At 36.1% G+C, this 17752-nt stretch overlaps 2 protein-coding genes and 3 non-coding genes across 5 annotated transcripts; all 5 read left to right on the top strand.

Annotated features, from left to right (window-relative positions):
* Nucleotides 1–4188: 4188 nt before the first annotated feature.
* On the top strand, nucleotides 4189–8102 carry LOC138328832 (uncharacterized). The gene is given in 4 exon segments (XM_069275560.1): nucleotides 4189–4733; nucleotides 5062–5170; nucleotides 5335–5676; nucleotides 5678–8102. Coding segments are annotated over 4 exon segments (2415 nt in total). The 3' UTR covers nucleotides 7097–8102.
* A 4203-nt stretch (nucleotides 8103–12305) lies between these two features.
* LOC138329341 (small ribosomal subunit protein uS17-like) lies at nucleotides 12306–16993 on the top strand. The gene is made up of 4 exons (XM_069276258.1): nucleotides 12306–12369; nucleotides 13388–13516; nucleotides 15387–15592; nucleotides 16831–16993. The coding sequence occupies exons 1-4, from the start codon at nucleotides 12358–12360 to the stop codon at nucleotides 16952–16954; spliced, it is 471 nt and encodes a 156-aa protein (XP_069132359.1). The 5' UTR covers nucleotides 12306–12357; the 3' UTR covers nucleotides 16955–16993.
* Nucleotides 13828–13908, top strand: LOC138330458 (small nucleolar RNA SNORD35). Its single transcript, XR_011209581.1, has one exon. It is a non-coding gene; the product is annotated as a small nucleolar RNA SNORD35 (small nucleolar RNA).
* Nucleotides 14840–14918, top strand: LOC138330460 (small nucleolar RNA SNORD35). Its single transcript, XR_011209583.1, has one exon. It is a non-coding gene; the product is annotated as a small nucleolar RNA SNORD35 (small nucleolar RNA).
* Nucleotides 15954–16032, top strand: LOC138330457 (small nucleolar RNA SNORD35). The gene has a single exon (XR_011209580.1). It is a non-coding gene; the product is annotated as a small nucleolar RNA SNORD35 (small nucleolar RNA).
* Nucleotides 16994–17752: the final 759 nt, after the last annotated feature.

Below are 17752 nucleotides of genomic sequence, written 5' to 3'. Positions count from 1 at the left end.
AGAGTTCTGCATGGATTGTAACCAAATTTGACCACAAACATCCTTGGGGGAAGGGAAACAGAACTTGTATAAATTTTGGCTCTGACCTCCCGGGGGCAGGAGGGGCGGGGCCCAATAGGGGAAATAGAGGTAAATTCTGTAAATCGCTTATTGTCATATAGTTCTGCATTGATTGTAACCAAATTTGGCCTAGAAACATCCTTGGGTTTAACAGAATTTGTATAAATTTTGGCTTTGACCCCCTGTAGCAGAAAGAGTGGGCCCCAATAGGGGAATTCAGAAAAGAAACAATGAACTTTTATTCAGAACATTCCTAGGCATTACAAACCAGGTGAGCGATACAGGCCCTCTGGGCCTCTTGTTCTTCAGTTACAAAAGTTACTAACTTAATACTGTTACCACCATTGAAATGTTTGAGCTTCTAATTTTTTGTTTAAATTAAAAATATAAAAAATAATTAATTGCGTCCTGAAAAAATTCTGTGGCACTACATCCTATATGGAATGAAGTACTGATAGCCCATGCACCAAAGGCAAAATAAATTATTTAATTAATATTATTTTTTGTGTTCATTAGACATATATATATACCTGATTAAACACCAATTATTGTTCAAATGATGAATATCATTTATGTTCTGTCGGCGGTGGAGCATCTTTAAGAATTTTCAACCATTTAAAGGCCCACTACTTTTCTGAAACGGCTTTTCATTTTTAAAATGGGAATGTAAAACGAGATCGATGATTTTGAAGAGTCGCAAAAGTTATTAACTTACTGTTAATACTACACTTATCATTAGCTTCTGAACAATATAATTAAAATAAATAAAATGTTAATTTTCATAACGCGGGTCGTCTTATGTTTCCCGCCATCGTCCTAAATACCGTCCGGTAGTTGAATGTCACTGCGGCAGACGGCAAAACAGCGAAATGAATCTCCACAGTTATCATAACTTACGCAGAAAATTTTGCATATGTTTGGTATTGTTACCTCATCTTATGCCATCGATATGTATGTTCTTATGTTATTAATGATGTTTTCAAGAAACCTTTAAATTTTGCACCGGAAAGGTAGTGGGCCTTTAATCTTTGTGATCTTGATGTCATTTACATGACCAACATGTTACAGAGTCAATATCATATATCTAGGACTCTCATTTTACATTACAGAGTCAATATCATATATCTAGGACTCTCATTTTACATTACAGAGTCAATATCATATATCTAGGACTCTCATTTTACATTACAGAGTCAATATCATATATCTAGGACTCTCATTTTACAAGATGTTCAGATTATTTATTTAATAATATGTGTCCATGTCTCTTAATAGTTATTGATAAGAACCTGTGTTAAATATTTCAGACCATTTGACTCCTGTGACGTTGAATGAAGGTAAAATTTTGTTAAATTTAAACAAACTTGGTTACCCTTCATCTCAGGATGTCTCAAGCCCATGGTCTGTTTTCTAGGCCCCTTGACTTCATTATTGACAAGAAGTTGTTTAACAGTTTTTACCTATTTGACCCCTATGACCTCAAATAGTCAAGGTAATTGATTTGAACAAACTTGGTAACTCATTATCCCTGCATGCTACTATTGCAATATGAGTAGAGCTTTCCTAGGAATTTTGATTACCTAACAATAATTTTAAGATAGATAAATGTTCTCAATGCAATAAATCCAAACACACAATGATTTCATATTTGTCCCTGCAAATTGTACTAATGACTTATGTATATGACTTCATAAATAATCACTTTTATTACAAGTTTCAATTTTGTTTTTGTACTTTCGTCAGTATTGTTCGTATAAGGATACACTGAATTAAAATATTTAGAAGGTAAAAAAGATGGAGTTTTTTAGGGCTGTGGTGGTCATGTGGTTTCCTATGTGGGGTAGATGCCAAGTATAGTACAAGATACTCATACATTTTTTTTTTGTATTTGGTGGATGAACTGATGAAAATATATAACAGTCAAGTGATTTTTTTCAGAAAATACGAGATTTGAAAAAATTATTAAAAAATTTGGATAAACAGAGAAAGGGACGATAGTTGCCATATCAGAATTTTTACCCCCGCCTCGAATAAAGTTATTTTTAGCTCACCTGGTTCAAAGGATCATGGTGAGCTAATGCGATACAACAGCATCCAGCTGGCCAGATTTTAACAAAATTTAACTTATAGCATCCTTATGGGCTACTGAATGAAAATTGTACAAATGGTCGGGCTGACCCCACCAGGGGCCTGAGGGGCAGGGCCAAATGGGGTCAAATTGGCAATTTTCATATAAACAACTTTGACTTCTTTGAAACTAAGCAGGTGATAGCACTCATAATGCAATGGAAGCATCATTATAGGGTGGGGATTCAAAATTTTACAAATGATGAGGCTGACCCCCCAGGGGCCTGTGGGGTGGGGCCAAAAGGGGTCAAATTGGCGATTTCATATAAACAACTTCTTCTCCGAAACTAAGCAGGTGATAGCACTCATAATGCAATGGAAGCATCATTATAGGATGGGGATTCAAAATTTTACAAATGATGAGGCTGACCCCCCAGGGGCCTGTGGGGTGGGGCCAAAAGGGGTCAAATTGGCAATTTTCATATAAACAACTTCTTCTCCGAAACTAAGCAGGTGATAGCACTCATAATGCAATGGTAGCATCATTATAGGGTGGGGATTCAAAGTTGTACAAATGATGGTGCTGAAACCATGGGGTCCTAAGGGCCCGTGCCAAAAGGGGTCAAATTGGCTATTTCATATAAACGACTTCTTCTCTGAAACTTAGTATTGGATAGCACTCATAATGCAATGGTAGCATCCTGATAGGGTAGGGATTCAAAATTATACAAATGATGAGGCTGACCCCCAGGGGCCTGTTGGAGTGGGCCAAAAGGGGTCAAATTGGCAATTTTGATATATAAACAACTTAAAATCTTCTCCAAAACTAAGCAGGTGATAACTAGCACTCATAAAGCAATGGTAGCATCATTATAGGATGGGGATTCAAAGTTGTACAAATGATGGTGCTAACCCCCCAGGGGCCTGTGAGTGTGGGCCAAAAGGGGTCAAATTGGCAATTTTCATATAAACGACTTCTCTGAAACTAGGCATTTGATAGCACTCACAATGCAATGGTAGCATCCTTATAGGGTAGGGATTCAAAACTGTACAAATGAGGGGGCCAACCCCTGGTGGCCAAAGGGGCAGGACCAAAAGGGGTTAAATTGTCTATTTTCATATAAACGACTTCTTCTCTAAAACTATGCATTGCATAGCACCCACAATGCAATGGTAGCATCATTATAGGATGGGAATTCAAAATTGTACAAATGATGGTGCTGAACCCCCCGGGGGCCTGAGGGTTGGGTCAAAGGGGGTCAAATTGGCAATTTTCTAATAAACGACTTCTCTGAAACTAAGCATTGGACAGCACTCATAATGCAAATTCAATGGTAGCATTCTTATAGGGCAGTAGGAATTCAAAATTGTACAAATGATGGGGCTGACCCTCGTGCCCTGTTTGGCGGGCCCAAAAGGGGTCAAATTGGCTATTTCATAAAAACGACTTCTTCTCTGAAAATGCAAATTCAATGGTAGCATCCTTATAGGGTAGGGATTCAAAACTGTACAAATGATGTGGCTGACCCCCCAGGGGCCTGTGGGGTGGGGCCATTAGGGGTCAAATTGGCTATTTCCTTTAAACGGCTTCTTCTCTGAAACTAAGCATTGGATAGCCCTCACAACGTTGTCATCTATATATGATATGGGACGGCGTGCGCGACCAATCAAACGGCGCGTTTGACCTTGCCCTAAAAGAGGCTATTTTCAGCAACAAGATGGCTGCAGAGTCTGAAGCGATGACCGGCGAATGGTATTTATTTAACACTCTTATTATATTTCCGTTGTCCATACTTTGTTTTTAGTCTAAATATATACATATTAAGAACATGCAAACCAGTGTAGAAAACTAGATGCTCTTTAAAGTGATAATTTTTGTAATTAAAATTAAGTTTTGTATGATGGTCATAAATGCATGTATAGCTCATATATATCCTACATGCTATTGTAGGACAGGGGTTATCTCCCCTTGCATAGCTCTCCTCTGTTAGGAGTTAATTAATTGCAGTGATAGGCAAGTTGCAATGCCGGCATGGGTGATTCTTTGCAAAGACCACAACGATGGAAGATCGGCCTAAAAGGTTACAAAAACTAGCTAGAACACTTGGTCCTCCCAAATCTGTTCTTGAGCCAGACATATTAATGGCAGATAACCAGAATATTCTTTCGGATGAAGAGTCCGAGGCGGACTTCTCAGGTGAACCCGAAGCGCACGTGGCCCCACCACAAGGGCAGCGCGATGAACTTGAAATTGAAGAATCAACGAGGTCTACTCCGAATCAAAATAGACTTTTACCACGACCTGTGGGTAAAAAAGCAATTAATTCAAGATCAATAACATCCCACGTGGACCCCCCTCAACATGACCTTGAAATGGCCACGATGGCCTCTGAACTCCGGGCGCTAAAAATGGAGGAAGAAAAACTCAAAATGCGGAAAGAAATAGCAGAAAGAATTGCGGGTTATCAATCACACCAACTTTCCCTAAATGAGACTGGTGATGATCATGGACATAGGCCCGATGGATTCCACGTGGTACAACCTCGAGCTCATTCAGTGAAAGCTAGCCACCAGGTAGAGGGAGACACAATACACAAAAAACCAAGGTGAGAATGATTTCGTGAACATTATGCGACAATTATTATTCAGAGACACACAACCTAGTAAAAAGTCATCGCCGTATAAAATCACCGACTTCATTTGGGAAGACCCCACTATGAAATCTGAGAATAGTGATACCATAACAATTAGCACCGAAGGCAATGTGAAGGTCAGCAAAAAAGTAAAACCAGACATACAAAATATCTCGGTTGAGCAATGGGGATATGGTTGTATTGCAATATTATTGCACATGCTTGACTCCAAGGAGATAGATAATGCAGGCATGCTTGATTACCTAAAGTACACTCAAAACACCCTGCGTTACTTTCATAGATACCAACGAGTAAGTGTATTAGCATACGACAAAGAATATCGCGAGGCTCAGAAGAAAGAAGGTTTTAAGTGGTCATCGTCTCGAAGGGACATACAAGATTTCCAATTGGTATTGAAAACAACCAAAGGCAGTTCAGAAGTTTTATCTACGCCCACTAATAGTAAACGCAGAAAAGGCCCGTTCCTTCCGAATTGAAAGGAGATTTGTCGTCGTTTCAACGTGGAATCGTGCGACAGATCGCTAACAAATTGTAGAATGGCGCATAATTGTAGTTTGTGTTTTTTGAGGGACCATCCTGCAACAATACACCCTACAGGTACTCATTCCATGGATTCAAAAAAGTAGATTTGGGCCCGGGCCCAGTTACGGACAATACCCCTGGGGATATTAGAGGGCCCCTACGTATTGAAGAGTGGTCTAGGCTTTTAGATGAGGATGATTTCGACCGTGACTACATTTTGGAAGGTGTGAAACATGGATTTAAATTACTAGAATCAAATCTAGAGTCAATTTCCACAGTAGAGGCAGACAATTATTCATCCTGCACAAAATACTTCGATTTAGTTGAAAAGCAGATTAAACATGAACTCTTACATGGCAACTATAAAGTGACTGCGTCAAAAACCGACTATTATTAGTGCTTTAGGGGCCATCCCAAAGTCATCTTCTAAAGTACGCCTAATTCATGATGCCAGTAGACCATCTAAATTATCACTAAATGACCACATTTTATCGGATTGTTCATGCGAGTATATGGATTTACGGGAGGCCACGAAGCATATCACCCCGGGGTGTTATATGGCTAAAGTAGACCTTAGTAACGCGTATAGATCTGTTCCAATTCATCCATCCAACTACACAGCTACAGGGTTAAAATGGACTTTCTCTGGTGAAACCCAACCCACTTATATGTATGACTGTAGACTTCCCTTTGGCGTTTCGAAAAGTCCACAGATATTCCAGCGCCTTAGTAGCGCAGTATGCCGTATATTAAAAAGTAAATATGGCTTCAGGGTAATATCTTACCTTGATGACTTTCTGATCATGGAACATTCATTTGACAGATGCCTTCAGGCCTTAAACACCCTCATCAGAGTATTACGTAAACTCGGTTTTTCTATAAACTGGTCAAAAGTAGAAGGACCAACCACGCGGATTCTTTTTCTGGGAATAGTCATCGACAGTGAAACCATGACATTTTCATTACCGCAGGATAAGCTAAATCATTTTGCTTGTCTGTTACAATCTTATGTATCGAAAAAGCGTGCTAGTAAAAAACAATTAGAAACTCTATGTGGAAAATTAAGCTGGGCAGCTCAGGTAATATGTGGTGGCCGAACTTTTCTCCGTCGTATTATTAGTATGAAAAACGCAATGGCTGATACTCATCATAAAGCCCTTCTGTCTCCAGGATTTTTTAAGGATTTGGAGTGGTGGTTGTCTTTTCTACACTTTTTCAATGGGACACAGCAAATCCTGAATTCAAAGCCAGTTACCTCCCTTCAATCAGACGCATGTGATAAAGGTGCAGGCGCATACTACAATGGAGACTATTACTATGTTAACTGGGAGCTAGACATGCCCCCTATCTACAGAGAACACATAAATATCAAAGAACCAGTTGCCATATATCTTGCTATCTGTCGCTGGTGTCATTTGCTTAAAAATCAACATGTTGTTATATATACTGACAATAAAACGGCGGCGTCATGGATTAACAAAGGATCCTCTCGAAATGAACTCTGTATGTTTATATTGCGAATTTTATTTTGGTTTTGCGCATGTTATAACTTTACATTGAAATGTGTGTATTTTCCTGGAGTCCAAAATGTCATTGCAGACACGTGTTCTAGACTTCACGAAAATGGAAAACTTAGCTTACTATACCAGTTGTTACCATCTTTACAACTTGATCAATTTAATGTTCATGAACTGACAACTCACATGTCACAAAACTTTTTCATCAATAGGTGGTATGTCAGAGACTGTGCTTATGGAAACAGCAGAGCTACTAAAAAGCAAGGCGTGGGCTGATTCCACCAGTAGAACTTATTCCACACACTGGAGATGCTACACAGCTTTTTGTGACAGGTACAAGTATAATCCAGTGCCAGCATCATCAGATGTGCTTCAGGTGGCTTACCTAATAACAGTGAAACAGTTGAAATATCATACCATTCGCCAATATATGAACATCATATCGCACATTCATCGTGTTTCAGGATTTTCGAATCCGATTCCAGGAGATTACCATTTGCACCAGGTGTTAATGGGTGCAAAAAGGGTTTTGGGATTAAGTCAGACCCCAGTGGATGCTATTACACCTCAACTTTTGTTTAGAATAAGATCCTCACTCAACTGGAAGGATCTTGGAGACATTTCATTTTGGTGCGCATGTTTGACAGCTTTTTTTGGGCTTCTGAGACCAGGAAATATTGTGGTACATTCTCGTTTTAATCCGCACCGTGATCTACGTAGACTAGATTTACTAGCATGTTCTTGGGGTTATATTTTGCAACTTAGATGGTCCAAAACGATACAATACAGGGAAAGAGTAGCAGAGGTTTTCTTACCAAAACTTTCAGCAGACAGTGATTTGTGTCCAGCCAAAGCTCTTCAAATGCTTCTGGCCAAGTCCATATCTGCAGACCCTTTGGGCCCATTGTTTCAGCAATTGGATGGATCTGCTTTGACTTATAAAAACTTTCGTGATAAGTTGCATACCTGCCTCACCTTAGCAGGAATAGACCCGTCCAATATCAAGGGTCATTCCTTTCGTAGGGGTGGGGCTTCCTGGCTTGCTAAAATGGGGATCCCCCTTGACATGATTAAAAACATTGGTATGTGGTCGAGCGACGCAGTGCATCGGTATATAGAACCTGATTTTAGTGCAAAACTCAAAACAGTACAGCAATTTGTTTGTTCTGCTGCTTCATGTGCATGATAGGTTATTATAATACCAGTGTTATACAATCTTGTATTTAGTAAGCTTAATATTATTGTTAAATTGGTACTGATTGCAATTACATATTTTTCCCTAGCTATGGCAAGCCGTTTTGATATTTAATACATAATAGCTTAAGTTAAAAAGTTATTTAGCTTAAGTTAAAAAGATTTTAGCTTAAGCTAAAAAGATTTCAGCTTAAGTTAAAAAAACTTACATAATCAAAGTTTTTTTTACTTAAGTTGAAATCTTTCTAACTTAAGTGGAAATCTTTTCAGCTTAAGCTGAAATCTTTTTAGCTTAAGCTAAAATCTTTTTAACTTAAGTTAAATAACGTGATAATGCAAAATACTCTTTTCTAACTTAAGTTGAAAAGATAGTTGCACTATGATAATGCAAAAAGAATTTGTCTTAAGTTAGATTTCTCATTTTTGCATAACACTTATTTTAACTTAAGTGTAAAAACATATCGATCGCACTTCCATCGAAATTGTGATCATGCAAAAAATGTGAAGTCAACCGTGAAATCGCCTTTGGACTAGTCCAATATACTCATTCAATGAAAACACTCCATACATAACAGCCAATCACAGTCGCCGTTTCGAAACTGCTTTGCATGCGATGACAACTGCCTAACAAGATGGCGGCTCCCAATATTTATATGCCGAATACCAATTGCACGTTGCATTTTTCTGTTAATTGATAAGTTAAATGTTCATTTAGCACATTCTCCTGTTGCTCATCTAAAAAATTGCATTTTTTAAAAAGTCATATTAGACCAGCTACAATTAATCACTGAAAAGTTTTTTTTTAACTTAAATAGAAAAGTTTTTTTTAACTTAAGCTGAAAAGTTTTTTTAACTTAAGTAGAAAAGTTTTTTAACGTAAGTTGAAAAGAAATTTTTTTAACTTAAGCTGAAAAGTTTTTTTTTAACTTAAGTAGAAAAGTTTTTTAACTTAAGCTGAAAAGTTTTTTTTAACTTAAGTAGAAAAGTTTTTTAACTTAAGCTGAAAAGTTTTTTTCAACTTAAGCAGAAAAGTTTTTTAACTTAAGCTGAAAAGTTTTTTTAACTTAAGTAGAAACGTTTTTGAACTTAAGCTGAAAAGATTTTAACTTAAGCTGAAAAGTTTTTTTAACTTAAGTAGAAAAGTTTTTTAACTTAAGCTGAAATTTTTTTTTTTAACTTAAGTAGAAAAGTTTTTTAACTTCAGCTGAAAAGTTTTTTTTCAACTTAAGCAGAAAAGTTTTTTTAACTTAAGCTGAAAAGTTTTTTTTAACTTAGGTAGAAAAGTTTTTGAACTTAAGCTGAAAAGTTTTTTTTTAACTTAAGTAGAAAAGTTTTTTAACTTAAGCTGAAAAGTTTTTTTAACTTAAGTAGAAAAGTTTTTTTAACTTAAGCTGAAAAGATTTTTACTTAAGCTGAAAAGTTTTTTAAAACTTAAGTTTTTTTAACTTAAGCTGAAAAGTTTTTTTAACTTAAGCTGAAAAGTTTTTTTAACTTAAGTAGAAAAGTTTTTCAACTTAAGCAGAAAAGTTTTTTTAACTTAAGCTGAAAAGTTTTTTTTTTAACTTAAGTAGAAAAGTTTTTTAACTTAAGCTGAAAAGTTTATTTAACTTAAGCTGAAAAGTTTTTTTTACTTAAGCTGAAAAGATTATTTAATATACACCAGGTTTTTTTAACGAAAAATTATTTATAAGACATTATTCAAATCCAGCACCTTTATTTTCTTACTAGCAAGATGGATATCTTGAAAAATAATGGAAGGCGCCATATTTACAATGTCTTCTAGGCAGAAAACATTTCTTGTTGTGGTTACCTTGAAGTAGTTGATTTGATACCGTTCAAATATTAATCTGAATTGCAGATGGTACGTCGTCGGCCATTTTGTTTTATGCAATATGGCTGTTCAAGCTTGTCGGGAACGTACAAATGGACTAGCCTAACCCATTATAAATAGAAGGGGATGGCAGGTGGAATATTGGAAATACGATATACTTATCTACAACCGGATTTTTTTTAGCTGAAGTTGAATAAGGTTTATTTGCATTATCACTTTTTTCAGCTTAAGTCAAAAAGATTTCAACTTAAGTCAAAAAGATTTTTTTGACTTAAGTGAAAAAAAGTGATAATGCAAAAAAAAAATTTTTAACTTAAGTTGAAATCTTTTTAGCTTTAGCTAAAATCTTTTTAACTTAAGCTAAATAACTTTTTAACTTAAGCTATTATGTATTAAATATCAAAACGGCTTGCCATAGTCGGTAGTAAACCTGACCAGTCGCCGATCTCGTAACATTAAAACAGGTATAAAGTCTTCATTTTTATTCCAATCTTAATGAAATTTTGTACATAGATACATTATAGTATGACAAAAACATATCTTCTGTTGTCGTTAGGTTTTCAAAACATTTTCGATGTTACAATGTGTTGTCGGTATACCGTCACGGCAAACATCTTGTCCCTCGATCTATCGTTGACCAGCGGCCGATTTCAGAATATTCAAATCGCTCTAATTCCTTCATTTTTGCTCCAATCTTCATAAAACTTGGTAGAAATATTCATTTTAATGTACCGAATAACATATCCTGTGTTGTCACTAACTTTTCCTTGTATTTAACGTGTTGTCGTTTGTTGTCGTTTGTTGTCGTTATTAAGTGTGACCCAATTAACTCAACAAATAATATGAAATAATTGATCTAGTTTTGCTGTCAGTACATACATGTAGGACATAGTGCCACGGATTTTTTTCGGGATGCAATTAATTATCTTTAATATTTTTATCTTGAAGTAGAATAAGAAGCTCAGCTTTTTCAATGGTGGTAATAGTGTAAAGTAAGTAACTTTGTAACTGAAGAAAAATACTAAATCGTCTGGTCCTATTTTTGATAGAGAAAAATTATCATTTGTCAGCGGTCGAGCATCTTTAACGGAAATTTGGTAAGAATGTGAGAGAAAAAGACTCGGGGTCATAAAATGTGGTAAAACCCTCGACAGGCCTCTAGTTTTACCACATTTTATGACCCCTCCGGTGGAATACCCATATCCTCCTGTCCATGAATACACATGAAAGTCTTATAATACATGTACATGTAAATCTTGGCTCTGATTATCTCGGCCTGGGGCTGACATCATCAATGCCCTATGAGTTACAATTACTGACGTTATATAGTAAATAAAACTTGAGGAAGACTACATTTTTATGTACCTGCGCATCTGAAGGCCTGTGATTGGTCAGTTTTCTCTCATGAAATATCTTTAGTTTTAAATTTACTATGATGCAACCTGGGGGGGGGGGGGGGGGGTTGATGTAACGACAGTGAAAAATAATGAGGATGTCAACTCCTCTAATATATGTTTCTTATTTTACCAGAAGCGTCATATTTACCTCATTCAATACCACATTTTATTGACCAATAATAAATTTCCGCATCAACCCTGTGGCTGAAAATTCGTGCCTGTGGCACAGGGGGCCAACTCAATGCAAATGGATGTTGTCATACATTTTTGTATTAGGAGGTGGACTGATGAGTATATATGACAGGATTTTTTTTTTTTAAAATACGAGATTTGAAAAATTATTAAAAAATCGGGATATTTACTCTGTTTTATAGTAAATATCCCGATTTTTTAATAATTTTTCAAATCTCGTATTTTTTGAAAAAAAAATCACATGACTGTCATATATACTCATCAGTCCATCCTCCAAATACAAAAAATGTATGACAACATCCATTTTCATTGAGTTGGCCCCCTGTGGCCTGTGGTACGTCCTCGACACTCCAGGTGTTCCGATCACTTACGATCTCTACACCCCTGGACTATCTTATAGTAAAACTGGAGGCAACAGAACAAACAGATAGATCTAATTTAGTCCTTTGACGGTACACTGTGGTTGACTGTGTGGCTTAGAAAGTGGGCGTTGCGGCTCTATGTAGTCTTCAAAGGATTTTTTTACTGGCCTGTGAATGGTCCATTTTTTTCCCTCTGAGCTGCCATCAGTTTTACTATGAGATAGTCCAGTGGTGTAGAGATCGTAAGTGATTGGAACCCCTGGAGTATCGAGGATGCTGTGGTAACGATTTTCTCAGTTTTATGGTGTATTCCTCTTTTAAGATTTTCCATTATGAACTGTGGAAAAATGATATTTCAGATGATAAATTTGCATCTGTATGTAAGATTAATGTTTTTAACCTATTGTATCTTAGCACTATTTTAATCTCTGATATAAGTAATGTGTAGCTTTTGAAATTATTTTATAATTTTTCATAATAGTTTCGTTTCGTTTTATTTGATTCTGCCTTGCCCTTTAACCGGAAGTGTGTAGACCCCATTCGGTCTCTTACACGACCAACATGGCGGAACAGGTACATTGCCATGTGGGGAGGGGAGAAAATCAATATTTCTCGTTGAAATAGAATTCTATAGATATCAAATCAATGCCTTTTTGTCGAATAAACTTATATTTCGTCTTACCATGTGCACAAGAAAGTCATAGCGGCAGTGTAAAGAGTCAGATTCGATATGTCTTGCCTCCATGGTTTCGCTTACGTTACAATACATGTGGGTCTATATATAACTACTGGACTCGCATATTGGATGAAATAGTTTGTTATAAAGTTACGTACCACTCGCACATATATTCCTATTTCATTATGTGCCGAAGTGTGTGACGATCGACTGATCGCGCAGTAGTTTTACAACTATTTGTATAATAAGTCTAGCCCATTGTGCTACTAACGTTAGGTCATTTGGCTCATAGTGGCCAAATACTGGATTAGAGAACTGCTGTAAACATTTAGTTTACGTTATCAACATAAACCGTACTTGTTAATGAGATGTACAAAATGGGTCTATTTATTATATAGTAAAATATATTATGAAAATACTATTAAATGGTATGAAAGAGGTGGAATCGTGGTTTTGTTTTGTATTCAATTTGCAAGTGTACAGCTGCACTGTACATATTGCATGAATTCCTTGTCACAAATGATGTTATTATCACGATGGTCTACTGAAATCATTGATGACACTGCCTAATGGCACTTGACTGATAAGTGACATTGAATCGCAAAGCTATAGCCAATTTGAAGGAAATGCATAGAAGACAAAAAAAATTTACCACGTGCAGATGTACAGACTTATTAACTTAGTTTTGCAGCTAATATATATAACTGCTAGAAGAAGAAATTAATTTTTTTAGCAGGGGAAGGGAGTGTGCTCAATCCATGTTCAGAATAAGAAATAAAAAAAAAAGTAAATTGTTTTAAGAAAAAACAACAAAATGTATTTAACCAAATAAACGGAATTTGAAGTATGTCATTACTTTCATACTGAATAAGCAAAACATTTGTCAAACATCATCAATTGAATGTTTATTTACAGACGGAGAAGTCCTTCCAGAAGCAGAACAATGTCTTCTTAAACAAGAAGCAGAGTGTATTGTCAGGCAAAGGCAAAAAGAACCTGCGATATGTCAAGTCTATTGGTCTAGGATTCAAAACACCCCGAGAGGTACGTAGAGTAAAGAATTGTTCACCCTCTTCGGGGTGAGACAGGAGAATCTCGGCTCAAAGGATAAGATTCTTAAGTTGTCAAATACTTTGCCTCAAGTTTGACAGCTTAAGAATCTTATCCTGAATATTGATATATCCTGTCTCGCACCAAAGAGAGTGAATGATTCTTTTTCTTTTGCTCTATGAGCACATGCAAACATCTTTTGTAGCTTGTCTTTCCACTAGGGTGATATAGAAAAATTCTCGCACTGGTAAAATTGAGGATATCCCAGTCTTGGTAAGCGAAATAGGAATCTCATCTAATTGTGTCACAGATGATGTTTTAATCACGATGGTCTTCTGAACTCTTTTGAGGACACTGCCAAAATGGCACTTTGCTGATGTGACTCCATATTCTATAAAACAATCTTATCCATTATGCAATATTCTCTACAGTAGTTTAAAGAATTTGTTCTTCCAGAAAAATCTTCTTCATGCAATGATCATCTTCTTCTTCAAACTTCTTCAAACTTTATTAGTCTCTTTACAAAATACATTGTGTAGAGAAACATATTTACAACAGTCAAGAAATGCAACAATCATCAGAATTTCGCACCTAAACTATATAGCTACTGCACAGTAATTTTTGGTAAATATCAGGATGACCATAGCATGTGACCTGCTTGTGCCAGATTCCATCTGGATACATGGTAGTCTGGATCCTAGGACATATCCTGATTGCTATTTACGAGAATACTAATCTGGCTTGGTTAAGGACTTAAGGTGCTGATGTAAAATGGCAGTTTTAAGACTATTCTAAGGGAAGAGTATTGTATAGGATATAGAAATGTGATACCTAGGAAGCAGCTGAGAAACCCATGGTGAAAAGAGTCACGAAGAGTAACATGTTATTCAATTTAATGTACAAATTAACAGGCCCCATCATTAAACTTAAGGAATTCCCAAAATAATAATATTTAAAAAAAAAAACACATAGAAAAGCATTATAGACGTTAAGAGGAAAATCTTCACTTTAGAACCATTTCGTAACTTCTGTAACGACAATTTAAGTTAAGGAATGATTAAGAGGGGTTTTAATATCAGGCGGTACCAGGTACTTTTTGCCGGGGTAACCTGGCTGTGGTACCACCTGATTTGGGTTAATTTACATTAGATAGCATATACAGATGGTATAGAAAAGTACCCCTTGAAATTGCAATTGTACCACCTCTCCTGAAAGATGATGAAACCCCTGGATAACCTTTTATCTTTTTGTCTGAATTTGATGTATTTCTGATATGTCTGTAACAATGGCATTGGAGAATACTTTAGAAGTATTTGTCACAAATGATGTATTTATCACGATGGTCTACTGAAATCATTGATGACACCGCCTAATGGCATTTCTCTGATGTGACATAATGTATACTAGAATGATTATACTCGGTAGTCATGATTGATATTTCTTATGAAATAACAAGAACAATGTAGTGTGGGATGATGCGACTTGATATTTAAGCTTTACTTGATTAAAGCGAATGTTGGCAGCACAACGATTAGAATCCCACAATGGGCAGTTGGTAGATACATTGATTTAACCTGGGATATGTTCATCATGGAAATTATAAATCTTGTCAATTTGATTAATTAGCTTTGAAATATAAATAGGATTGTAAGTTATACATGATGTACAAGCGAATAAGAAAAATAGAAATCGTATGTAAACTTTCTTGATTGTAGATTCTATCATGACCCTAAAATTAACATTCTTGAAATTTAAATTTTACCTCAAAGTTAAGTTTAACTCAAAATTTAACAATCTTTGATTTTGTGTTCTGTAAATCCTTTCACAATCTTTGATTTAGTGTTCTGTTGACATTTGATTATAGGCCTTTGATGGTACATACATTGACAAAAAGTGTCCCTTCACTGGCAACGTGAGCATCCGAGGACGAATCCTCACCGGGGTTGTCATGAAGATGAAGATGCAGAGGACCATTGTTATCCGTAGGGATTACCTCCACTACGTCAAGAAGTACAACAGATTCGAGAAGCGCCACAAGAACATGTCTGTCCATATCAGCCCATGTTTTAGGTGAGCACAAATATTGGATTATCATGTCAAGGTTTTGCATGTATTTATTTGGGTACAGAGGTAATCTTATCAATTTCTCTCATACATACAAACCTTGTGACGTCACCCTTGGGACCACAAGATAGTTACAAAACAGTCGGCAAGCCTCAGATTTTACAACATTTTGTGATCCTTTGGTAGAATTTTCCTATCGTTCATATCCACATATGAAAGTCTTATAGTACAGCATATGTTTACCATTTACCATGTGAAAGTGTTGGGTTTTTTTAGATAGTAGGCTACACAAAATAGGTGAGAACTAGTACTATTTATTGGTGTCAGAGTTTCTGATTTTATTTGGTCATAATTTATAGTTAGAGGTCACAAATGATGTTTTTATCACGATGGTCTACTGAAATCATTGATGACACTGCCTCATGGCATTTTGCTGATGTGACAAATATTTGAAATACTATCATATACATTCAGATGGTTTAAACTTGATGCTTCTAATCCTGTACATTGTGTGACACAGGAATGTGTTCCTCACTGTATTACTACATTGTTTATACTCTGTCAATCCCAAATTGAAAAGAAGGTGCTAGAATTCACCAGTACAGCGATATTGCTTATTATTTAACATAAAGTAGGGAAATGATGTTTTATTATCATATACATGTATCAATTATTGGAAATTCGCCTCAAAAAAAAATACACCAGGCGAAAAAGATTTATGAAAGAAAATAACCTTTTTAACAGTTTATTGCAAATAGTTCAACCAATTATTTATTGCTACTGTATATGATCTGAAAATTTGCAAATATGGAACTTTCGGACTTTTCAAAACATGATGGAATCTTAACATTCTCTAACAGATTACATTCAAATATCCAATCAAGGACGTATAAATCCTTGATCCAATATTTCGACCGTAATGTTGCATGTCTGCCAAGGACATTTCATGCGGAAAATCAGAACTTCTTTTAAGTGTTAACATACATGTATATCGTTCCTGTTTGGTGACAGATTTCAGTTTGCAAAACGTATTTTAAACTGGATTAAAATCTAGGCTACATGTAGGCAGAAGGAAAAGAACAAATCATTTGTTTTTCTGGTATCGTGCAGTTATGTGTATATTTGGTACAAATAAGGACGTAGATTACTTATATTGCTGTAATTTGTTTAGTGACAAAAATGTTATAAATGTATTTCAGTTAGAAAATTCCTGATTTTATTTTGACATGCCTGTTTTGTTACAGGGATGTAATGCCTGGAGATGTGGTGACCGTTGGAGAGTGCAGACCCCTCAGCAAGACCGTGAGATACAACGTCCTCAAGGTCAGCAAGGGTGCTGGCTCAAAGAAAGGCTTCTCCAAATTCTAAATGTACTGTCAATAAAAAAAAAAGTAAAGAAAAGGAAAATCTGTGCTTATTTATACACGATCATCAGAGGGTAAGCTAGGTTAGAAATTCACAGTGGATCTCCGATAATCTGGATACAGATAGTTCAAAATCAGGGGAAAGATTTGATTTTTGACTTGGGGGGGGGGGGGGGGGGGGGGGGAAGGGATTCAGAAGTCTGGAAAATTCTCAATCAGAACAGTTTTTGCTGTGGACTCTGAAACATTGGGATTGTCAGGGGTTCACTGAAATGAATCTACTTAGTGACAGGTTTTCTCATGACATCAGTGTCTTACTCCCAGGGGTGGCAGAATGGGGCCAACACGACAAATTGGTATACTGTATTTGCTGTAATTAGCTCCCAGGGTGCTTAAAAATTGTATCAAAGGGGGCACTTAAAAGGGGACACTAAAAAAAAAAAAAAGTTGGCTATACCGGTATTTTAACTTTGTGATATGGGATACTATTATTATTTTATAATTAGTTACAGTTTCTTAGTGACCTAATAAGGAAAAATATTGGGTCTAAAATAAACTTCTATTGGGCAAGGCGAAGCCGAGCCTGATACATGTTTATTTTAGACCCAATATTTTTCCGTATTAGGTCACTAACAAACTGTAATGAATTTATCCCGTCGAAGACCCTTTCAATGAAGTAACTGCAAAATGCATTATGTACTGAGTATGGAAACCAATGCGACTGAAAACTTAAAACAATTTTCACTTCATTGAAGACTCGAATGCGTTGTCATGGTCCATTTCTATTCAATAGTCCTAAATA

Source organism: Argopecten irradians, chromosome 8, assembly GCF_041381155.1.
Source record: "Argopecten irradians isolate NY chromosome 8, Ai_NY, whole genome shotgun sequence".
Lineage (NCBI taxonomy): Eukaryota > Metazoa > Mollusca > Bivalvia > Pectinida > Pectinidae > Argopecten > Argopecten irradians.
Note: the sequence above shows the minus strand (reverse complement) of the source record. Positions and strands in the feature narration are given on the sequence as shown.